General features: G+C 39.9%; 1 protein-coding gene and 1 pseudogene across 6 annotated transcripts in view; both read left to right on the top strand.

Annotated features, from left to right (window-relative positions):
• Positions 1-1,613: 1,613 nt before the first annotated feature.
• Positions 1,614-2,708, top strand: LOC138081869 (nucleosome assembly protein 1-like 1; annotated as a pseudogene).
• A 7,166-nt stretch (positions 2,709-9,874) lies between these two features.
• HNRNPD (heterogeneous nuclear ribonucleoprotein D) overlaps positions 9,875-24,600 on the top strand; it is a 17,413-nt gene continuing 2,687 nt past the window's right edge. For 2 of the 6 annotated variants that reach the window (XR_011145070.1, XM_068974897.1), the window contains exons 1-7: positions 9,875-10,400; positions 12,265-12,321; positions 21,142-21,310; positions 21,916-22,077; positions 23,318-23,449; positions 23,878-23,977; positions 24,091-24,237. Coding sequence is in view for 4 of the 6 variants with exons in the window: in XM_068974897.1 (XP_068830998.1) it covers positions 10,168-10,400; positions 12,265-12,321; positions 21,142-21,310; positions 21,916-22,077; positions 23,318-23,449; positions 23,878-23,977; positions 24,091-24,237 (1,000 nt within the window). In the remaining 2 variants the exon portion in view is untranslated. The remainder of the gene's footprint in view (positions 10,401-12,264; positions 12,322-21,141; positions 21,311-21,915; positions 22,078-23,317; positions 23,450-23,877; positions 23,978-24,090; positions 24,238-24,600) is intronic. The other 4 variants (XR_011145071.1, XM_068974900.1, XM_068974898.1 and 1 more) reach the window with 3 other exon arrangements.

Raw genomic sequence — 24,600 nt, 5'->3', positions numbered from 1 at the left:
TGGCAAATAGATGGGGGAAAAAATGGAAACAGTGACAGATTTTATTTTCTTGATTCCAAAGTCACTGCGGATGATGATTGCAGCCATGGAATTAAAAGATGCTTGCTATTTGGAAGAAAAACTATGACCAACCTAGACAGCAGATTAAAAAGCAGAGACATCATTTTGCCTAGTCATGATTTTTCCAGTAGTCGTGAATGGTTGTGAGAGCTGGACCATAATGAAAGCTGAGTGCCAAAGAATTGATGCTTTAGAACTGTGGTGTTGGAAAAGACCCTTGAGAGTCCCTTGGGCTCCAAGGAGATCAAAGCAGTCAATCCTCAGTTCAGGTCAGTCACTCAGCAGTATCCGACTCTGCGACCCGACGGAGTGCAGCATGCCAGGCCTCCCTGTCCATCACCAACCCCTGGACCTTACTCAAACTCAAGTCCATCAAGTCGGTGATGCCATCCAACCATCTCATCCTCAGCGGTCCCCTTCTCCTCCCATCTTCAATCTTTCCCAGCATCAGGGTCTTTTCCAAGGAGTCAGCTTTTCCCATCAGGTGGCCAAAGGATTGGAGTTTCAGCTTCAGCATCAGTCCTTCCAATGAATATCCAGGACTGATTTCCTTTACAATTGACTGGTTGGATCTCTCTGCAGTCCAAGAGATTCTTAGGAGTCTTCTCCAACACCACAGTTGAAAAGCATCAATTCTTCAGCACTCAGCTTTCTTTATAGTCCAACTCTCACATTCATACACGACTACTGGAAAAACCATAGCTTTGACTAGACGTACCCTTATTGACAAAGTAGTGTCTCTGCTTTTTAATATGTTGTCTAGGTTGGTCATAGCTGATTTTCCAAGGAGCAAGCATCTTTTAATTTCATGGCTGCAGTCACCATTTGCAGTGATTTTGGAGTTCAAGAAAAGAGTCTCTGTTTCCATTGTTTCCCCATCTATTTGCCATGAAGTGATGGGACCAGATGCCCTGATCTTAGTTTTCTGAATGTTGAGTTTTAAGCCAACTTTTTCACTCTCCTCTTTCACTTTCATTAAGAGGCTCTTTAGTTCTTCTTTACTTTCTGCTATAAGGATGGTGTCATCTGCCTATCTCAGGTTATTAATATTTCTCCCAGCATCTTGATTCCAGCTTGTGCTTCCTCCAGCCCAGCACTTCTCATGATGTACTCTGAATATAAGTTAAATAAGCAGGGTGACAATATACAGCCTTGACGTACTCTTTTCCTAATTCAGATCTAGGACAGAAGCACAAGAGACTAAGAAGAGGTGACAAGAGTACACAGAAGAACTATACAAAAAAGATCTTCATGACCCAGATAACCATGATGATGTTATCACTCACATAGGGTCAGACATCCTGTAATGCAAAGTTAAGTGGGCCTTAGGAAGCATCACTACGAACAAAGCTAGTGGAGGTGATGGAATTCCAGTTGAGCTATTTAAAATCCTAAAAGATGATGCTGTGAAAGTGCTGCACTCAATATGCCAGCAAATTTGGAAAACTTAGCAGTGGCCACACGATTAGAAAAGGTGTTTTGAGGCCCCGACATGGTAGGGAACTAAGGATAGCTCGCCGTCCGGATGCAGCAAGGCAGGACCCGGAGATATCTGGCATTTGTACAACATGGCAGACATCGACAACAAAGAACAGTCTGAACTTGATCAAGATTTGTATGATGTTGAAGAAGAAACTGGTGAAGAAACAAAAATCAAAGCGTGTCAGCTGACTGTTCAGATGATGCAAAATCCTCAGATTCTTGCCGCCCTTCAAGAGAGACTTGATGGTCTGGTAGAAACACCAAGATACACTGAAAGCTTGCCTAGGATAGTTAAAAGATGAGTGAATGCTCTCAAAAACCTTCAAGTTAAATGTGCACAGGTAGAAGCCAAATTCTATGAGGAAGTTCATGATCTTGAAAGAAAGTATGCAGTTCTTTATGAGCCTCTGTTTGATAAGTGATTTGAGATCATTAATGCCATTTATGAACCTACAGAAGAAGGTGAATGGAAACCAGATGAGGAAGATGAAATTTCGGAGGAGCTAAAAGAAAAGGCCAAGATTGAAGATGAAAAAAAGGATGAAGAAAAAGATCCCAAGGGAATTCCTGAGTTTTGGTTGACCATTTTTAAGAATGTTTACTTGCTCAGTGATATGGTTCAGGAACATGATGAACCTATTCTGAAGCACTTGGAAGATATTAAAGTGAAGTTGTCAGATGCTGGTCAACCTATGAGTTTTGTCTTAGAATTTCACTTTGAACCCAATGAATATTTCACAAATGAAGTGCTGATAAAGACGTATAGGATGAGGTCAGAACCAGATGATTCTGATCCCTTTTCTTTTGATGGACTAGAAATTATGGGTTGTACAGGGTGCCAGATAGATTGGAAAAAAGGGAAGAATGTCACTTTGAAAATGATTAAGAAGCAGTAGAAACACAAGGGACATGGGACGGTTTGTACTGTGACCAAAACAGTTTCTAATGACTCTTTAATTTTTTTTGCCCCTCCTGAGGTTTCTGAGAGTGGAGATCTAAACGATGACTTTGAAGCTATCCTCACTTCAGACTTTGAAATTGGTCACTTTTTACGTGAGTGTATAATCCCAAGATCAGTGTTATACTTTACTGGAGAAGCTATTGAAGATGATGCCGATGATTATGATGAAGGTGAAGAAGCGGATGAGGTAATGTTTACCAAATGAGCAAATAATTCTCTGTTTAACACATTGAGAAGCAAATTGAGTGACTTATGTATTCCATTGGTATATTCATTATTCCATGATATGGGATAAAAACTTTTTTTGGAAAAACGTGGTTTTAGAATTCTTCATCCAAGCAATGTATGTATGAGGTTTCAATAAATAAACTGCAAAACTAAAAAAAAAAAAAAGGTCAGTTTTCATTCCAATCCCAAAGAAAGGCAATGCCAAAGAATGTTCAAACTAGTGCACAATTGCATTCATCTCACACACTAGCAAATGCTCAAAATTCTCCAAGCCAGGCTTCAACAGGACATGAACTGTGAACTTCCAGATGTTCAAGCTGGATTTAGAAAAGGCAGAGGAAGCAGAGATCAAATTGTCAACATCCATTGGTTCAACAAAAAAGCAAGAGTTTCATAAAAATACCTACTTTTCCTTTATTGACTACACCAAAGCCTTCGACTGTGTGGATCACAACAAACTGGAAAATACTTCAAAAGATGCGAGTAACAGGCCAGCTTACCTGCCTCCTGAGAAACCTGTATGCAGTTCAAGAAGAAACAGAACTCTACATGGAACAACAGACTGGTTCCAAATCGCCAAAGGAGTACATCAAGGTTGTATATTGTCACTCTGCTTATTTAACTCGTATGCAGAGTACCTCATGCAAAATGTTGGGCTTGATGAAGCACAAGCCAGTCTATCCTAAAGGAAATCAACCCTGAATATTCATTGGAAGGACTGATGCTGAAGCTGAAGCTCCAGTACTTTAGCCACTGGATGTGAAGAGCTGACATTGGAAAAGACCCTGATGCCAGGAGAGATTGAGAGCAGGAGAAGGGGGCGACAAGAGAATGAGGTGGCTAGATGGCATCACCGACTCGATGGTAATGAGTCTGAGCAAACTCTGGGAGATAGTAAAGGACAGGGAAGCCTGGCATGGTGCTGTCCCTGGGGTTGCCAAGTCAGACACGACTTAGCTATTGAACAAGAACCTTGAGTCTGAGCACCTGAGAACTCCCAAATCTGGTGTAAGGAGGTGATTGTTCTCAGGCAGCTGGTACAGGATGAGGCGTATCAAATAACTCAGAGACACTGCAATAAAGGCCTGGCTCCAAACAGCCCCAGGACAAGAAACTCATTCCTAAACCTTTGAGGCTTTCAATATTTGTTTGTTGAACCCTAACCTGAAACCCCAACTTGTCTATACTATATTCTCTTTCAAGAATTATTCCCTTGAACTGTAGCTGCTAAAAACCAAAGAAGGCTCTTCCCTGGTGATCCAGTGGTTAAGACTCCAAGCTTCCAATGCAGGGGGGCTTGGGTTTGATCCCTAGTCAGGGAACTAAGATCCCACATGCTGAGCAGCATGACCAAAAAAAAAAAAAAAAAAATCTAAGTAGGACAACCATAAAATTAGTTAAAAGAAACTTACAGGTAGTTTATGAAGCAAAACCTGCTATTATTTGGCTTCAGCCTAGGAAAAGAAAGACGTCTGGAGGATCCAAGATGCCAGAACTCAGTCCAAGTCTGGATAAATCCTATCCACAGCAGTTAACCAAAATTTCACCCCAGGGCTTCAGAAAGGGGCAGGGAAAAGAGGAAAAACTACTGAATTTAATGAAAATGTTCATCTTATTCTTTATGGGAAATGTTATTAACCCAATTCTTGGTTTTATTTGCAATGATCCTTTGCTGTATCAAAGCATGTTTTTCTTTGGAGAAAACATCACTCTAGGAAAAAACGCACTCATATGACCACACATAAGAAACACTTTATTTGGAGATTAGCCTGTCATCAGAAGAAATAGTGGTGAGAGGCCCCTCATGACAACCACCTTCTGACTCATTTTCCTGCTACCATTCCATGGTCCATACAACATCCAGAATGATCTAGATTACTTGAATCCAGATTATCGTTATCTGGATTCTTCTGGCCACTTTAAGAGAGGTCACATCCTCCCCCTGCTCAAAACCCTTCTATAGTTTCTCATCACATTGATATGAAAGTGAAGTGCTAACTACTGCAGCTTACAAAGTCCTGGGTGACCTGGTTTCTGGGTCTCTTTTAGGTATGCTCTATTATGCCTTCTTGCCTTCACTCTGTTCATCCACAATGGCCTCTATTGTTCACTGAAAGTGCCCAGCACAGTTTTGTCTTTGTCTTGTAAAGTCTTCGCTGAGCCATGTGTATGACTTTCTTCCCCACCTCCTTCAGGGCTCTATACCTCCCTGAAGGGTCTTCTCTGAACACTGAATGTAAAATAGCACAACAGCAGGAATTCCCTGGTGGTCCGAGGGCTAAGACTCTGAACTCCCAATGTAGGGAACCTGGGTTTGATCCCTGGTCAGGGAACTAGATCTCACATGCTGCAACCGAGAGTTTGCATGCTGCAATAAAGCCAAAAAAAATACATACCCTATCTCTGTGTGCATATTTAGTTGCTCAGTCGTGTCCGACTCTGCAACCCTATAGACTGTAGACCGCCAGATTCCTCTGTCCATGGAGTTTTCCAGGCAAGAATACGGTGGTGGCTTGCCATTTCCTATTTCAGGGGATTTCCCCCGCACTGGGATAGAACCCAGGTCTCTTGCATCTCCTGCATTGGCAGGCGGAGTCTTTACTGCTGTGCCACCTGGAATGCCCCTACTCTGTCTCTAGTACCTTGCTAATTCTTCCTATCATTATACTAGATTATACTTCCTAAGATTATACTACGTTTTGCCTATTGTTTGTCTCTTCCATTAGATGTCAGTTCCATAAGATCAAAGATGTCTGCTTCGGTCACTGTTACATTCCCAGTGCCAGAAATGTACCTTGGTCATGTGTTATGTGGTTGAATGTGAATAAATCTAGCTTTAATAACCCACCGTTAATGTTCTAAGAAGCATTTGGATGAATGAAGACATATTTTGGAGGTAGGAGTTGGTGACTGATTGGCGATGCAGGATGAAAGGTGGGGGCGGTATCAAGGATTCCCTGATTTTTGCCAGGAGCACACCAATGGGTGGAAGCGTCAGTTACCAAGACGAGGAGGAAGACCAAAGAAGCTGATCTGTAGGGAGGGTGAGCTCAGTTTTGTACACTTAAACTTTGAGATGCCTGTGGGACAACCATGTGCAGAAGTTAAGTAGGCAGTTGGATATGGGATAAGTAATTTTTTAAATTGTTTGAATCTTTTTTGAGCTAGGCTTTAACTGAATTAAAAGGCACCCTACTGACATCTCTGTGGTCAAGCATAACTTACACTCTATGACAGACTTGCTAAAGTTACAATCTGACAGTTCACGATGACAGGGACTCTATTTTTTCTAAGCGCAAAGAGAGCTTCCGGTAACCAAGAATGATGATTGAGAATGTTCACTTTTTGGGCAAATGGTTACTTCACCTAAAATCACAAGCGAATTCTTTAAGAAAAAGCTTAAATCCTCCTGAGGCTGTCCTGCCAGTGAGTAAATGTTTTAACATGGTTGCAAAAGAAGCTCAACTATGTGTACCTTGCATAAGAAACGAGTTGTTCTTGCACTTTCTTCTGGACAGTTTATTCTAGGCTGTTGGATGGAATGTGTATTCCACTTCTGAGCACAAATTTGCTTACTCCATTCGTAGAGTGTATTTATTTATTTTAAAAATTTTTTGGCCATGCCACACAGCTTGCAGGATCTGTTTCCTGCCAGGAACTGAACCTGGGCCAGGGCGGTGAAAACCTGGAATCCTAACCTGTAGAGTGTATTTAGCAGATTAAAACTGTGATTTCTTGACTTAAGTGTGTATATCCTGTTCTGGATAAAAGTGGTTTGTTTAAAATCTCAAATGAACTCTGCCTTTCTTAAGTACTGCAGGTTTTGCTTCATAAATGCTGAATTCAATGAGGTTCTAACATTTCAGTGTGTTATCTGAAACGCTGGGAACCTCCTGAGGCATGGAATTTCTGATGTCAACACGGAGAGGGGGTACCAGTTTTCCGAAGGGTTGGCATCCATCTAACATACTGCCAATACACAATCTTCAGCCACTTACACATTAAACTCTGACCAGTGACTATGGAATACAAATTTGGTTTTCCCTCTTAAGAAATTTCATGTCAGCAAGTGGTTTGAAGAAGTGATTTTATGCCAGAGATTAAGTGAGATGGCTCAGTTCAGTTCAGTTGCTCAGCTGTGTCCAATTCTTTGTGACCCCATGAACCACAGCATGCCAGGCCTCCAATTCCCAGAGTTCACTCAAACCCATGTCCATTGAGTCGGTAATGCCATCCAGCCATCTCATCCTCTGTTGTCCCCTTCTCCTCCTCCTGTCCCAATCTTTCCCAGCATCAAGGTCTTTTCCAATGAGTCAGTTCTTCGCATCAGGTGGCCAAAGTATTGGAATTTCAGCTTCAACATCAGTCCTATCAATGACCACCCAGGACTAATCTCCTTTAGGATCGACTGGTTGGATCTCCTTGCTGTCCAAGGGACTCTCAAGAGTCTTCTCCAACACCAGTTCAAAAGCATCAATTCTTTGGCGCTCAGTTTTCTTTATAGTCCAACTCTCACATCCATACATGACTATTGGAAAAACCAGTGAGATGGTAGTAAGAGACTTTTAAGTCTCTGGAAGAATATCTAGTTTACCCACAAGATCCTAAACCTAACAAGTTGTCATTCAATAATTCAACCGGCAGTTAGTTTACTATGTGTATATATGGGCATAAGAGAGGAAGGATGCTTAGAATACATATCTTCACTCTCCAGAAACTTAAGGTCTAGTAAAGTCACATATTTAGAAAAACAGAAGAAAAGATAAAGATTGTGACAATGTATGATTAATTCTACCTCAGGTAGTCTGGGAAGGATTCACAGAAGTAGAAACATTTAATTGGAGTTTTGAAGGACAAATAGGAGTTTTACTTGGCAGATAAGGAACATTAAAGAACTAGGGTTGAAGTTAAATGACTTCTAAGAGGAATGCTGGGTGGATGTGGGTTCATAGGATGCAGAGATCTGGACCACATGTAGGGATATGAGTTCTAAGGCATCATATATACTCACATAACACACAGTAAAAGTGTTAGCTTTAAAATCATTCCCAGGTTTCCTGGAATTTTTAATATAACTCCAAAACTCCTAGAGAAGGGAATGGAAACCCACTCCAATATTCTTGCCTGGAGAATCCCAAGGACAAAGGAGCTTGGCGGTCTAGAAGTCCATGGGATCACAAGAGTCAGAGAGCACTTAGCAACTAAACCACCCAGAAGTCCAGAAGCTACAGGGCTACATGTGAATTAAAATAAACCTTTTGGGAGTCTTTTACTAAAAGGCAGGCACGTGAAAAGCTGTCTGAAGAGCAAAAGAATCCTCCCTTTTAGACAGAAGAGATTCAAAAGACACCTCCTTCAGATGATCTTCTTAATCATCTCTAAATTGGAATATTTGGTTTGAGCACAATACTCACTTTCTTCTTGGCTACTTTTATTTTTTGGCCCATACGCCTGGGCATCTGGGATTTTAGCTCCCTGACCAGGAATTTAATTCCACACCACCTCCCCCACCACCCGAGGCAGCTGAAATGCAGTCTTAACCACTGAACCACCAGGGAAGTCCCTTGGCTACTATTTTGACAGGTGGAGACAGACCTCAGGTCACTACCACCTGATCAAAGAGGCACATTCTTGGCATCGCCTGGGTATGACTTACTTAATACAGTTCAGTAAGATTATATTTTTAAGACGTTTTCAGAAATTGATCCATAGTCTTGGGTTTTAATTATTCTGTAACGCTATTTCTCCTAACTTGATTAATTATCAAGGAAAAAAAAAACAGACGTTTTTAGTCTTCGAGAGTTTTGGATGGTGTTAATACGAATTCATTTAATTACAAAATGGAAAACAACTTTTTAAACTCTCCAGAGTTCTTAGCTATACTTCACACTAGTCTTCGTTTCTCCAGTGCCTAGGCACACGCTAAACGTGCAAATAATCACTTGTTGACTAAAGAAGTACCTAAAATCTTCGTATTCTTCTAGATGTAATTGCAAGAAGCTGCAAATCCCAAAGCCCGAATAAACCAGCTTCCAGTCAAGGCGCTTGGGATTTCTAATAGGTCTATTAAAGAACTTGACTGTTACCTTGCATAACACTCTAAGCGGTGTTTAACAACCACAAAACTCCCCTAGTCCACAACAGACCGAGAAACCTTGTAAAGATGACTCACAGCATCGATATACTCTCTATAGCACAAAGGCTAAATAACATTAACATTAAATGAACCCTTGGTTGATTTAACACACTTCCCAACTCCAAGCATTTTCAAAGAATCGTGGTAGGTTTCAGGATCCTCAACGACAGCAAAGCAAAAACCACCCCGTTCCTTAAGATACGTAGTTACCTACTTCTTCCGGCGAAAAATTTCAGGAGAAAAGCAGGCAAGCAAGTATCTTATTTGGAAAGTACATCTTATAAGGAAAGCAGCCCTGATCGTCAACAACCTCAGCCGGCCCGTCACGGGTTGGGAAGCAGGGGCAGCCGGGGAACCCTCAAAATGTCACCCGGTCGCCAGCGACTACGGCGGCCGGAGGAGCTGCCGCAGCCCGTGCCCGCGCGCGGCCAGCCGGGGCGCCTCGCTCTGGCCAACCCGAGCCAGGCGTCCCCAGGAGCCCGCGGGACAGGGTCGAGACCTCTGGGCCGACTCCCTTTCCTGGCGGCCACCGCGGACACCCAAAGAGCCGCCGGCTGCGCGACTCCCCTCCCCCACTCCAAATCCGCAGGCGCACAGGGCACAGCCGCCTACCGGGAGGTGCTACCACACCCCAGCCCGACGCCTCGCCTCCCGCCCGCAGCTGGGCTGTGCGGGAGGGGCTGTGCGAGAGCCGACCAGGAACCCTCGGAAAAGCGGGGGTGGAGGAAGGGGCCCCTCTAGCCGCGCCTTCGAAACAGCGCTCCTTGTTCTCGATGGTCCCCGCGCGGCCGTCTTATCGAACGCCATTTCCGGTTCCTTTTAAAGGCCCCACGCTGTGCGACGCTGCGCGTGCGAGGAAGGTATAAAAGGGAGCGAGAGGGCGGGACCGGAGAGGAAGAGGGGGAAAGGAGAAAACTAGCGGTAAAGGGGGCGGGGGAGGTGCAAAGGGCGCGCTCGCGCGTCACGTGACCGGGACGCGCCGTTCTTCCGTCGGCCATTTTAGGTGGTCCGCGGCGGCGCCATTAAAGCGAGGAGGAGGCAAGAGCGGCCGCCGCTGCTTATTCTTTTTTAGTGCAGCGGGCGAGAGCGGGAGTGCGCGCCGCGCGAGAGTGGGAGGCGAGGGGGGCAGGCCAGGGAGAGGCGCGGGAGCCTTTGCAGCCACGCGCGCCTTCTCTGCCTTGTTGTGTGCTTCGCGCGGTAGAGCGGGCGCGCGGCGGCGGCGGCGGGGATTACTTTGCTGCTAGTTTCGGTTCGCGGCAGCGGAGGGTGTAGTCTCGGCGGCGGCGGAGGCAGTAGCACCATGTCGGAGGAGCAGTTCGGCGGGGACGGGGCGGCGGCGGCGGCAACAACGGCGGTAGGCGGCTCGGCGGGCGAGCAGGAGGGAGCCATGGTGGCGGCGGCGCAGGGGGCAGCGGCGGCGGCGGGAAGTGGAGCCGGGACCGGGGGCGGAACCGCGGCCGGCGGCACCGAAGGGAGCAGCGCCGAGTCGGAGGGGGCGAAGATCGATGCCAGTAAGAACGAGGAGGATGAAGGGTGAGTAAGGGGCGGCCCGGGATAGTCAGGCCCAACTATCCCCCCTCCCCCTCCCTACCCCCCCGCCATTAGGCCTCGTTCCCGCTCTCCGCCCGCCCTCCAGGCGCCCGTGCAGCCTCTTTGCACTGTCCTCCTCTTCTCTACGCTGGTCTCCCCGGGGCTTTCATTTCCTTCTCCCCCCAGCCTGCTAATCGCCCCCTCCCCCATCAAACACGTTTCCACCTTTAGCCGTCACCATGCTGCTCCCCGGCCCGCCCTCCTTCCCTCCCTCGCCTCGGGTCTCCTCCCACCCACTTAGCCGCCGGAATTTTTTCCCGCCTGTCGAGGGGATAACCTTTTTTCTAGTCCCGGTGTCTTCTCGCTGCCCGGTTATCTTAAAAGTCCTGGGTATAAAAAACGCAATCGGACGGAAAAGCTTGTATGCCTGGACACCTCAGGGTTATTGGGTGCTTCTCACTGCAGCATCCCGAGACGATGCTTTTCTTTACAAAACACATGCTTCGGGGAATTTGTAGGCTGTCCAGCTCTCCTCCTCTCCCGTCTCGGCTTCAGGCCGAATTTTTTTTTTTTTTTTAGTATTTTGAGTAAGTTTCGCCTCGACCTTCGCCTTTTTCCTCTGTGCACCATCGCCCAACGGCTTGCTCACATAGTCCCTACTTTTCAGCTTTACGGAACCCACTGGGCCCGGTGAAATTGCCCGATCGCCTGTTGGTACGTTGGTTTTGCTGCCAGGGCTTTCCTGAAGTTCCTGGTCGGCGGGCCTGCGCTTGACTGGAGCTGTTCTACCTCCGGCTTGCAGACTGCCCTTCCCCCATCCCGCAGAGTTATTCTAACCGCGCACCTTTTTCGCGCCCTCGGCTATTGGATTCCCCGACTGTTGGTACAGATCGTACTCTTACCTTACTTCTTCTGGGCGGTTTTCAGTTTTTACAACCCACCCTGTGCCCGGGATCCTTTTTTTGGTCTCTCTTGATTTCTCCTTCCCGCTCTCTCCCACTTAAGTTAAAGGAGGCCCACCAGCCTTCTTTCATAAAACGAACAAATCCTGTATTGTGCTGTGGCTTTTTTTTTTTTTTTTGCAGGTTAAGTAGTAAGTTGTTTTCTCCATTTGGAATACATTGTGTGTATTACTTAAAGCTGCATAGTATTTTATTAGAACGCAGCGTTTGGGAGCCGGGAGCATAATACAGGAGTTAGCAGGAGGGACTAAATCGAGGTTCTTGCTTGAGTTTTCTTACTCCCGTTACTGATCGCTCATCTTGGGTTAACGCTTCCATTACTTTTTGTAGTTGGGGCGGGGGCGGGGTGTGTCTGTGAACTTTTTTCCACTGTAACAAGGAGAAAGGTGTTGGTAGAAGGTAAAAACAGTAAAATGTCGCTTTAACCCAATATTAGAAAACACGGTTTCCTTTATTGGGAAAAAGCACAAGCTTTGCAGCGGGAGAGATAAGCCCTTTGGATACAGGATTTAATATTCTCAGCCGAGGCAGACTTGTGTGGGGCTGTTTTGCTGATTACTGGCTTTGGGAGAGTAGAGGTGGGATGGGGATACTTCATTTATCTTGAATTATGTACGACTTAGTTTAAGAAAGGGATATGTTAAATGTTTGGAAACTTAAGCCTTTAACTTTTTGGTTTTTTCCTGAATTCTGTTCTTTGGACAGAGGCAGCCAAATGATTAATTGTTTAACTTACTGTTTGGGGCAGGCTTTCTGTTCTGAATTTTCAAATCACAAAGCAGCTGCCTTTGTAGTTAATCTACTATTGAACTAGAGTGTAAATGAATTAAAGTTTTTAACCCTAACATGTCAAACACTAAAACTAGAATTTTGATTGGTTGCTGTACCGGTTGTTAATTCCCTAGCCATTCAAACTCCTCCCCACGACACTCTGAAGCAGCGACGGCACAGCGGGAAGAATGGTAAAACTTTTACATTTTATTTCTGTATTATAAAGGTTTCAGTAGTCATAACATGTGGAGGCTGTGAATTGGTTAGTTGCCCATTGATTCCCAGGAAATTCTAGACTTTAGTACAGTAGGATATTTTTTACCTGGGATATAAAGCCTTTTAGGCATCGTGTGTGATCTTTGGGCAAAATTGATGCCATTACATGGATTTTGGTCTGTGGTAATGCATGTATTTGTGGTTTGGCCAATTAAAGCTTAATATAATTAGTAATGATGTTTTCTATGTGAGCAAGAAAAAGTAAATTTAAAGTTGATTTGTTTTTGTTAAGACAAAATTTCTTTGTTATTCTAACTTTAATGCTATGTGTGAAGGTTATCTGATACGAAGTATTGTGTGTTTAAAATATATTGCATGTTATACTGAAGTATACTGGAGATGTCAAAACCATTTTTAAAATAGTATTGTGTATATGTATGCAAAAATGAAGTTTTTAAAAAAATCTCCAAATATATTTGTAAACACAAATTTAATAAGAATTGCACATTAATGTTAGATCATACTGATGGGGCTTTCCACTACAGCCTAAATCAGATTTTTAGATGTTCAGTGTGATTTGGCTGGAATGTTAATTACAGTTGGTTTACATGTATTCACAATTGCATGACTTTTTGGAAGTCTGGTAGATTATTGTTCTTTTTATCCCTCCCTTCCTCCAAATGTCACTATTTCAGCCTTCAGGTTATATTTGAGTTTTCTAAGAGTTTGTATTTACCACCACTGGTGTATAGAGGGCAGGTAAATTGCAGGTAGTTGACTTAAAGCTGTAGAAACTACATTCTAAGAGCCCACTTGGGATAACATTTAAATCTTACAGGAGCTTATTACTGTTATTTTCTTTCACTGAAATCTGTCCAGTTTTATATTGGAGATGAAGTTTGACATACTGAATAAAAGTTTTTTGATGGAAATTCATCTGTTTGCCCCTTTGATAGTTGAATTTCATTTCTAGGTAATAGTGGCAAACTAAGTATAAATTATAACTGTACTTGACTGCTCCATTACTTATTTCATCTTATGTAAGCAATTATTTTCAGTAATTTGAAAGGACCATACACTTAGGTATAAAGGTTGATTGTTTTTTTGACTTTGCGATAACTTTTGTGTTCTGTTACCTAATACTATATCTTTGCAAGTTTTTTGAGTGATCTCAGGAAAATTGGACAATTGAGTATTTACAGCTAACAATTTTAGGTTATGAAATTTACTTTGTACATTTAACAAATATTTTCATTTTTGAAGTCTAATAATATGACTTAAAAAAAAATTACTGTCTCATCAGTTAGCCTCATGCTTTATACATACTGTTTTTTACACACACAAAAATCCCTCAAGATTTCTAATCTTTTTGGTGTCTGCACTTGCCGCCCTATGGGCTGTTCTCTGTGTCCCAATTTGAGGAAAACTGGGGAAAAGTTTCATAATAGTGAAATAGTGATTACTAGAGACAAAATTATCTAAATTTAATTTCTTGAACATATCTTTTTGTATGTTTCTTTTTACAATTCTAATGAGACTAAAGTGATTACAATTTCATCTTTAAAGTATTTTAAATTATTGTAGACTGAAGTGTTGTTTATTTTTAATACAAGAATAAACAGGTATTTTGAGGAGGGCATGCTTGTTAAACCTCTAGTGGAATAAAGGGTTTCCACAATTTACTGTGGATGTTTAGAGTATTTCCTTAGTAAAATGCCTTCCTGAGTTCACCTCATTTTAATTTTTCCAACGTTAACATCCCAAGTTTTTACTTAGAAACTACTACACTGGGGTTTCCCAATTTGGTGTGGACTTACTACTCCTCCATAGGGCCACAATCCTTTTAGATACTCTAAAATTACTTAGGGTCTGGTAAAATAATGCATCCCATGTATAGCAAGCTACCTGGAGACAAAGTTTTTACATTCTAATGATTCATGGGGACCTGTAATAATACTGTGTTAACCTTCAGACAGTTTTGCAGGGTAGGTGCATTGACTTACCTTCATTGGATTAGACAAGAAGCAGAATAATCCCTCATTCGTCTATCAGCCAAAGTACAGCGATACTTTCCTAGTAATAGGACGATTGATCTAGTACTGTAACTATTAGTGTATAAAGTTAAGTATGATTTCTTCCTGTTTGAGAATATTGTAAATTAAATGTGGTATAGGTTGTCACCCATCTAATTTTTAAGAAATGGGTCTACCTAACAAGTTTTTGTTTTAAGTATTTGAGGTTATACTCTATATCCTGGTGCCTCTGGGGCATCTTGAACATTGCTTTGTAGAACAGTTAACTTTTAGATAAAGTAGTCTCACGCCAGATTGACTGGCCTTTGATTCAGTACGTTGGATTTACTATGAAGTTGAGACCCTGAGTAGACTGAATTTTAGCATTCTTTGGAACCTTTGACAGCTTTTCAGGGCTAAAATTGCAGAAATGGATGCCCCCAGATCTTAAGATGATGAACATGTAAGGAAGGAGTACTCGATTCTCTTCATTTCACATTCTTACTTTAATATACAGGATACTAAAATCACCTGACCTTTTGGGTTTGGAATTGGAGAATATCATTGACTAGCAGTTTTTAAGTGGTGGTTTTTGAGATGAATATACTTGGAGCCCCTTCTATAAATTAAGTGTATGTTTACTGTGAGTTTTCTGTGTTTTTTTTTTTTTTTTTTAAACATTACCAGGGTACTCTCTAAGGGTGCCCTAATAGTTTTGAATTTACCATTGTGTATGATTTCATGGCCAATATTGAGGGTGATTAGTTTTAGCTTCAGAGCATTTAAAGAGGAATAGAAATAATTTTTTCCCCTATTTGAATTAAAATTGCACCTTGAGTGTGTGCAGTTTCACAAATGGAGTGATGAAACAACTTGTTAGTTGAAGTTTTATTTGACTTTAGTTCTGCTTCAACGTTTTAGTAGATAGGGCACTGAACTGGATGCTGGAAGCGTGGAATCTGTTTCTGTTACTTCACTTCCAACAGTGTGGTCTCAGGTAATATAACATGTTTGTTACTTGGTTTGCTGATCTGTGTGATGGAAACACTGCTCACCACAGGAAGATTGACTACATAGCCTGCTTTCATAGCTTGTGTGTATTTATCCTGTGCCTTAATAGTTGATACTGCCAGTGGTTTACTCCTGTGGAGTAAAGGTAAGCATGTTTTAGTTTCTGGAGTATTATATTGTACATTGGAGCTAGACATTTAAGACTCTTTGGGGGTGGATTGGGAGACTCATATTACTGGCAGTGTTTGGCCAATAATCAAGGTGATAGTTTTAAGTATTGGGTCATGTTCTGTAAGCTCCTGCTTTTCTAGACTTGAAGCTATCACAAAACCCAAATAGTCGGGAAACCCAGCTCTGTCTCCCTCTCCCAAGTCTCATGAGAAAGAGATGAAATTGTCAGCCAGTATACTCAAAAAGAATCAACAATGTAATGGAATGAATCTTACATATTAAGTAATATGATTTTAAAGCATTGCAAGATTCTGAAGTTCCATCAAGAAAGGTGAAAATCACTTGATGAATTTAGTGTTTATGATAAAGAATTGTGAACGTGTAGTAATCTCAGTTAACCAGAATCTTAACCTCTAGGTAGAAGAGTGTTTATCTTATAAAGTTGATTGAGAGTTTATTTTAAAAGCAAAAATACAAGATGTCATTCTTGCTTGGGAATGAAATCACAAGGGGAAATTTTGGGTTAAACATTTAAAGTTTGTTCAAAAATCCTCATGTTTAGTAGCTATTACATTTCAACTCAGTTGTCTTTTTTAGTCATTTAGGTTCATTCAAAGTATGAAGAAATAAGATCTGATACATTAGCTAAAAGAATTTTTTTTTTTTTGTCTTGCTAAAAGTTTGTCAAGCCATTTCCAGGGGTATTTTTTTTAATACAGATTCTAAAATGATACCATGTGATGTCTAGTTGCACAAAATGAACCCCTCCCTGTTTTATGTAACTGCTGACTTAATTTTAAACTAAATCTGTATTTTATAAGGAAAAATAATTCATTTTTTTATCTATTGGTGAGATTCTTACTATCAATAACTTTTAATATTTTAGGATTGTAAAGACAATGATAAAATACCAGAGATTTTATTTAAATAAGGAATAGTATTTATGCTTGAGTGACATTACTTTAAAAGGTTACAGTACTTAGCCAGTCATGTTACATACTTGAAATGTATTATCAGTTTGACATTCTGTTGTAGGTTTTAAACTGTCAGAATTTGTTATGAAACTACATATGGAAGATTATAAGTTGTTGAGAAGTTTTAAAAGAGAACTTTCTTTGCCCTTTTCCAAAATTGGAAAGAAGTGTAATGATAATTGTATTACTTTGAATAGGGTATTTGACAGTAAAGCCTTGTTAGGGGAAGTATCTTTATATAAAAGATACTATTGAGTTTGGAGTGTTTAAACCTAGAGGCCTCAGTTGTATTGAAAATAAAGTTCTTAGATGGGAAGAAACAGAACAGCTTCCACCAGCCAGTAGTGCTCCTTACATATTGCTCTTTATATTTAGAAATTCTTCCTTACTAAAGTTACTGGCATTTATGTAGAGTACAAACAAGTCATTAGTGTGAATTTGGAACTACATTTTATTTAAGAGTCTCAGACAACCTAATTTCCTGTCTGTGTTTTTTATATGGGATATATAAGTTTTGAGGCTAAGTCTTCAGCATTAAAAATGATCTTTTAAGATCCATTTGTATAAAACTCATCCTGGCCTATACCCCTTTAATGTTGAAAACTTTAATTAGCTCATGCAGATTAAAAAAGTTCAAGTCATTGAATAAATGAAAAAAATATTTAATAATTTAGTTTGTGTTCTACCCTTCTAAATAGTAATTCGTTTTTATTGAGCACTTAGAGGGTGTCAGACCATGTTCTGTGCCATTTCAATCCTATTGCAGGTAGCTGATGTAAGCGTTTAGTAAGTTCTGAAGGAAGGATTTAAACCCCAAGTAGCTTGGCTCACTGCCTCTAAATTTACTTCCTCTAGAAGAGAATGTCCCACAAAACACCCTCAAGTCTCTTTTGGAGAGTTATCTGCAGTGCTTGTCATTTAATATTGTAGTGTGGTATAATGTCAGTATCTATAAGGCAGAGATATTTTAATTGTTCAGTAGGTGTTTTAAGTTGTGTACTGTATTGCCTCTGGGTTGCTAAATAATTTTATAGATAGGATTAAAAAATTAAACTTTGTTGATACTGTAGATGAAGTTCTGCACTTCAGTGGGGATTATTGATTCACTTACAGGTAAGAATCAGATTTTAAACTTGAAGTATTAGGGACCCAGTTTTGTTACGTGAACAAGTCCTGTGCTGTAGTTTTAACTTGACTGTTCAGGATTTTTATGAAAGTCCAGCTCTCCTTCATTGTAAAATGTTTGCATATCATTGCAGGGGTATAAGTAACTTGAAAGTCAGTCTTTGCATTCAAGGCAGCAAAGGTAATCTGGACAGATAAGATATTGTGCTTTAAGTAAGGTACAGTAATAATAAAATATAGATAGTTTAAATTGACGTCTTACACCAGTTCATAATTTGAGTTCAGAGCATGTGGGAATGCTCATATTATAGAGATGCTAAAATAAGTTCCCATTTATCCAGAATTAAGATAACAGGCTTTTTCTTAGCTGTTATATATTTTTGGTATGTCTACTGAATACAAATGGGATGGATTTAATATGTTACATTTAGTAAAGATGGGATGGATTTGGTACAGTATGTTCATTGTAGTATATCCACCTGTCTGGTTAGCAGTTTTGTGCAGCAGCCTTCCGTATTAGAGCAGCAGAAGAGTGCTTTGGGGCTGCCAAAATGGTAATGAATTTGTCTCAAAAAGAGCCAGTTAAACTCTTGGTCAGAGGCTGTTTACTGTTACTTTACCAAAAATTAGAAAAAATCAAGTTACCAACTAACTTCCCCAAAAATGGAGTAGGGAGCATTTTAGAATAGTGGCTGCTGATTAATCTGGCAAAAATGAAAACTAGAACTAAGAAAGTTAGAGCCAAGAAATAAGGTGTATTTAATGCATTAATAAGTTCAGAAGATTGTAGGCATGCTACAAGTGGCATAAGGTGTCAGTGGAGACTGACTCAGAGTGTTAAAATCATTACAGCAGAAGAGAATGAGCGGTATGCTGTAGGGGAAAAGAAAAAAATCAAGCAGTGTGCTAATCGCTCAGTCGTGTCTGACCCTTTGGGACCCCACGGCCTGTAGCCTGCCAGCCTCCTCTGTCCATGGGATTCTCCAGGCGAGAGTACTGTAATGGATTGCCGTTCCATCCAGGCGCATTCCGAGTAATGTTAAACAATTGAGAGACTAGTAAAACAGGCAATACTTGAAGGAAGGTGGACTGGCTGGCTCGTTCTCGAAAGGTGCTGGATGGTTAAAGTTTTATTACTACATATTTTGCTCTAATTTTTTGACAAACAGTAATTATTCTCTGGAATATCTATAAGTTACAGTTGTCTAGGACATTTGCTGTTCTGGATAAATAGGATTTGACTATTAGTTTAAGAAGGATAGCCTCTTCAGTGACCTTTTAACTCTTAAGGTAGGCACATTTAACTATTTTTTGATCCTCAGGACTAAATGTGCAGAGTTTCTCGAGAGAACACTTAATGGGCCAATTGATGAATAAGTATGCTTATGTAGTATTTAAGAAAACTGATTTCTAATGTTGACAAAAAGTTTGGGGTTTGTGAATAATAGAATGTGCCTCATTCTTGGTGTTATAATTTATTTCTTTATAATTTTTTTATTAATTTTAAATTGAGGACACAACTCAATAAAAACACTGCCTTGGGTAAATATTGCCTTGGGTAAATAAACTCAAAACTAGTTTTGTCTCAGTATCTGAGGAATAGGCCAGACAGCCACAGGGTTTTCTTGCTTTTCAATTTTAGTTTTTTAAGAAAGGCTTCTTTAATTATTCTCTTCAGGTTGAAATAATTTCTAACTTAAATTATTGATGGAAAGTTTCTGTAATACAAAAGTAGTAATTTAATAGTTGAATTTTAACATAGTTGAAATTGTTTGTATCAAGAACATCCCATGAATATTGGAGTAAGAGGTCATTGCCTTATAGTCTTTCTCATGAAAAAGATAGCAGTGTCCTCTTCACCTTGAAAGAGTAAATGTTGATAATGTACTTTCATCTATGAAGGTACGTACTCTGGATCTTTAGGTTAAAAATAAAAGTGCTTAAAGCAATTTAAGTAACTTGGACTGTATATTATTTCACCGGATATGAAAGAAAATGTCATTGAAAATACTTCAACTTTTTCCCTATGGAATTAGCCATAAACATTAAAAATACCTGTACATTATGAGTGTTGTGTTATACTCCTTTGATTATAAAATACAAAAAGGGTTAATAAAAGTTACTTAGAGTGTGGAAATTTTATTAGAATTCTGAATGTTAAGCATATAAATAGTCCAATTCTAGAATACAGGTGCAAGTTGAAACCCTAACTTAAAAGGGAAGCACACTGTATGCCTAAAAATGACTTCTTTTGTGTTAAATTTATCATTAGAAGTAAGAACAAGACTGATAAAATAGTAAGATCAGTAACACCTCAGTTAATCTGGCATTTTTAGGTTAAGCTGAAGCAGGATCTTATTCTAGAGATAAGACTTTGTCCTTTTGTTGAAAGAATTGATTTTAGTGGCAGAATTCTAAGAAGCCCACAAAATGGAGATGTTCTTGCTTTAATTTCTTTCCAGAGCTGAAAGTTAGCACCACATTCCCCCGCTGCCCCTACCACTGCAGTTACAAAGATAGAAGTCATTGACCAAGCATGGTTTTATTCCCAAGTTGAAATTGGTGTTTAGTCCTCACATAACAAATTCTGACAGTTTACCCTTAAAGTAACAATCTTCAGTCTCTTCAAAGGGTAGGAGGTAATGTTCTCTCTTTCGTGGGAGTGGGTAAAGAGGGCAGAAGTCAGAGGGCTCACAGAGCTACCAGATCTGAGTTTTATGACATTTGCTATAATAAAAATAGGATTTCATGTTAAATTTTCTTTTGGGGGGGGTGTGTAGATTGGATTTAAAGTGTCTTGGTGGTTTCCAGTTACCGCCTGTCACTTGTAGCATTTTAAAGATTTAATATCTTATGCTGGTTAACTGAGGTTCTACTGGAAAATAAATCATCTAGGTTAATTAGTGAGTTTTGCTTCACTGGATAATTCTTTTTGTTCATTAAATTGCTTATGTGATTACTTTTGCCTTTATTAAGGATTCTTAGCACATCCAAAAACTTGGTTTACAACTTATTGTGAGACTTTCTCATTTTTTTGTGCTAAGTTTTACTAATGAGAGAACTGTTAGAAAAGAAAACTTCAGCGTAAGCACATGGTAGCTGCTGGCATTAGCGGGAACTGCATAGCCTTTTTATAACTTTAATAAAGATTTGGAAGAGAAATTTCAAGGTGAAATTCTGTATTTTGCTATTACCAGTGTTGTAATTTAAGAAAGACGGTATACACTCTTTTTACCTTGGGGATGCACTTATCTTTTTGATAAGTCAAAAGAATCTGCTGCTTGCTCACTATCTTGTAATTAATTATGCAGGCGCAGTAGTGATAAACAACTCTCCAAAACTGTAATAGGGTGGTCTTGATATGTGGTTATGTAGGAAGAGTGACATTTTAATATACTGCCCAGTAAATTGGTGCAGTTTGGGGAAAGTGTATTATTGATGTGGATACTTAAGGCAAAATCAAAAACTTTTAGCATTTTAATATTGCTTTTTGTCTTTACAGGAAAATGTTTATAGGAGGCCTTAGCTGGGACACTACAAAGAAAGATCTGAAGGACTACTTCTCCAAATTTGGTGAAGTCGTAGACTGCACTCTGAAGTTAGATCCTATCACAGGGCGATCAAGGGGTTTTGGCTTTGTGCTATTTAAAGAGTCGGAGAGTGTAGATAAGGTAGTGTGCTATGTGTTCTAATCAGTTAATAATAAAATATGTGAGTAGTTTGATAAAATTAATATGCCTGTTATTTGTGATTTCCCTCTTTGTGCTTATGTGAAGGAAAAGATAACGGCTTTTGCCAATGCATTTTAAGAATCAGATTGAAGAATTGTTTACTGAATACTTCATGTGCCGGGCTCTACTCCATTAAAATTAAATTTAAAAACCTTTAAAGATGCTTGATTGGAAAGACGTGCTGTGACATGTTCACAGAAGTACAGATGTTGAAATCTGTAGGCAGGAAACTCGACTGAATCATTTTACATTTCAGTTTTTAGGCTACAGGGAAGTAGCAGTCATGCTTATAGTGCTGATAAAGGCATGATGATTTTCTGGTAATTGATTAACCCTTCTCATTCTTAACTGACCTTGAGGTTTAAACACTAGTATATGTTAGCAGATGTCACATCACCACAACTGGACACTTAACTGTGAGCTGGTCAACGTATGTCTGGCATTAGCTATATTTATTTAACTATAGTTATTCTTAAGTACGTTAATAATCTCTGAACTTTAGTTAAGATACACATCCTTCAAATAAAAAACTTCAATTTCCTTAGGTCATGGATCAGAAAGAACATAAATTGAATGGGAAGGTGATTGATCCTAAGAGGGCCAAAGCCATGAAAACAAAAGAGCCTGTTAAAAAAATTTTTGTTGGTGGCCTTTCTCCAGATACACCTGAAGAGAAAATAAGGGAGTACTTTGGTGGTTTTGGTGAGGTATGTGATAATATTTTGACCCCCCCCTTTTTTTTTTTTTTGCTTTTTTGTCAAATTTAGTATAGATACAGTTGTCAGATTATAGATTTCTCACTGGGTTTTCCAAAATTGTTTTGAAGTTTGGACAGATGATGTGATTTGTTTTGAAATCAGGATGGTATAAATACTTTATTAGTAGTATTTTCGGAGCAGTATCTTTGAAGGTTAGAAGATTGCCTGTTCTAGTTTATTGAGCAGTTGTGCAGCGTCCCAGGCACGCTGTACACAAAGGCCTTAAAGTAGATGTTCTTATTTTGAAATCTACTGGACTAGTAGAAGGAGTAGAACTAAATGAGGAAGTCAAGGTTGGGTCACCTGAGATGTGCAAGGAGGCGCTTCAGCTGAGAAGAGGAAGGAAAGAAACTGAAAATGTGGCACAGTGCCTGCTCAATTTAGGCACATGTATATGGCAGATTTTATGAAGCTAATTGCAGACTTAGATTCTGTCTGTGAATTAATGATTTAAAGCTGAGAAACTTGAGTCTTTAGACCCAGATACAGCCGGCAGACATCCTTGGTATGATTCAGACAGACATGTTGCTTGTTTTGTTGTTAGTATTTAAGAGCTGAAATATTTCCCACAAAAATCTGGGCATTTACCTTTTCTTCAGTATTTGTAAGATCAAGCAACATTGGGATTGCCTTCTTACATGGTTACAGCCATCTAAGATTTAAGTGTAGCAACTTCTACCTTTGATAGCTCAAATGTTCTTTATAGTTTTTTAGCAGTTCTCACCATTCCCCCATATTCTCCCAAACAGTTACTTTAATTCTATTTCTCTTAAAATTGACTGTTTTGGGATGTTCCTGGTGGTCCAGTGGTTAAGAGTTTGCTCTTGCCGTGCAGGGGGCGTGAGTTTGATTCTTGGTCAGAGAACTAAGATCTCACATGCTGAGTGGCACGGCCAAAATTTTTAAAAATGGATTGTTTCCTTCTGCTTGTGCTTAGTGGGCATTTGAGTTTGTGACCCTTGAATTAAGTAATAGATATCAGTGCCCTGGGAAGCTGTATTTTTATAAAAAGCTTTAAAGACTTTAGGTGGAGTGCATATTCTAATATGAAGACTTGCTTAAAAAGATTAAAGTAAACAGAGACAGCAGAATAGAGCTTGAGGGCCAAATGCTTGTTTTCTGTGTGCATTTTCCCCACTAAACTTGCAAACTAAGGTATTACAACTTACTCTTTTTTTTTAATAATCAGGTTGAATCCATAGAGCTCCCCATGGACAACAAGACCAATAAGAGGCGTGGATTCTGCTTTATTACCTTTAAGGAAGAGGAACCAGTGAAGAAGATAATGGAAAAGAAATATCACAATGTTGGTCTTAGTAAAGTAAGTTAAGCAGTTACTTGTAGATAATACTAGGTGGTGTTGAGAGTTAATCATTTAAACTTTCTATAAAACGTTCAGTTTGTGTGGTTCTGCTTTGAAGATGTCTTACTGGCTTCTTATTTATCAGTCATTTTTTGACTTTTTGCTTTTATTTGGGGAATATTTTTTTTGTTAAGTGAATTTTTATCTAGACTTTACCAGGAGGTATTTTCTGAGGACCCAACAAATAGAATATAGTAACATATTCAAGCAGATACTTCTTGGATCTATCAGAAGTGGTTATTTCTCCAAGTACTGATGATTGGTTTAATTGAAGAATTGATTTGAGGAAAGTATCAGGTCAGCCTACTGTGTGTTTTACAGTATTGGCTATTCTGGTTATTTTTTTTCCTTGAGTCAGTATAATCACATACTTTTTCTCTCTTTAGTGTGAAATCAAAGTAGCTATGTCGAAGGAACAGTATCAGCAACAGCAGCAGTGGGGATCGAGAGGAGGATTTGCCGGAAGAGCTCGTGGAAGAGGTGGTGGTAAGCTCGAGCCTAAGTTTACTCTTATCTTAAGCTTTTCTACTTTTTAATTATCCTGAAGTAAAGATCTTTGCTGATCTTCTGACTTTAGTGAACCTATTAATGTGCTGCAGGCCCCAGTCAAAACTGGAACCAGGGATATAGTAACTATTGGAATCAAGGCTATGGCAACTATGGATATAACAGCCAAGGTTACGGTGGTTATGGAGGATATGACTACACTGGTTACAACAACTACTATGGATATGGTGATTATAGCAGTAAGTACTATACTTTTTATATTAACTGCTATTTGACATTTATTTTGTACAAATTTGGATAGGTAGAAAGGTTAGTGTAGCTTTGCCAAGTGCAAACTTCTTCAGGTTTCAAATTCCTGGAAACTTGAAACTGCAGCCTTTTTTTTGCTGTGTTTCTCCCAGCTTTTGTAGCACATGCACGCTCTAAGGGTAAGGTGTATGTGTGTTTCTGTATATGTATGCTGGGCTTTGGTTTTTCTTGCTTTTAGAAACTTTAAGGTTAGATCCGGTCATGTAAGTTCAATGTCAGTTCTTGGACCAACCAATAATCTTGGCATGATGTGTCTTAAATCCTATAAAAGCGAAGGATGTTGCCAAATCGTA

The sequence above is a fragment of the Capricornis sumatraensis genome, chromosome 7 (assembly GCF_032405125.1).
Source record: "Capricornis sumatraensis isolate serow.1 chromosome 7, serow.2, whole genome shotgun sequence".
Classification (NCBI taxonomy): domain Eukaryota; kingdom Metazoa; phylum Chordata; class Mammalia; order Artiodactyla; family Bovidae; genus Capricornis; species Capricornis sumatraensis.
This window is presented reverse-complemented; position numbering and strand designations above follow the sequence as displayed.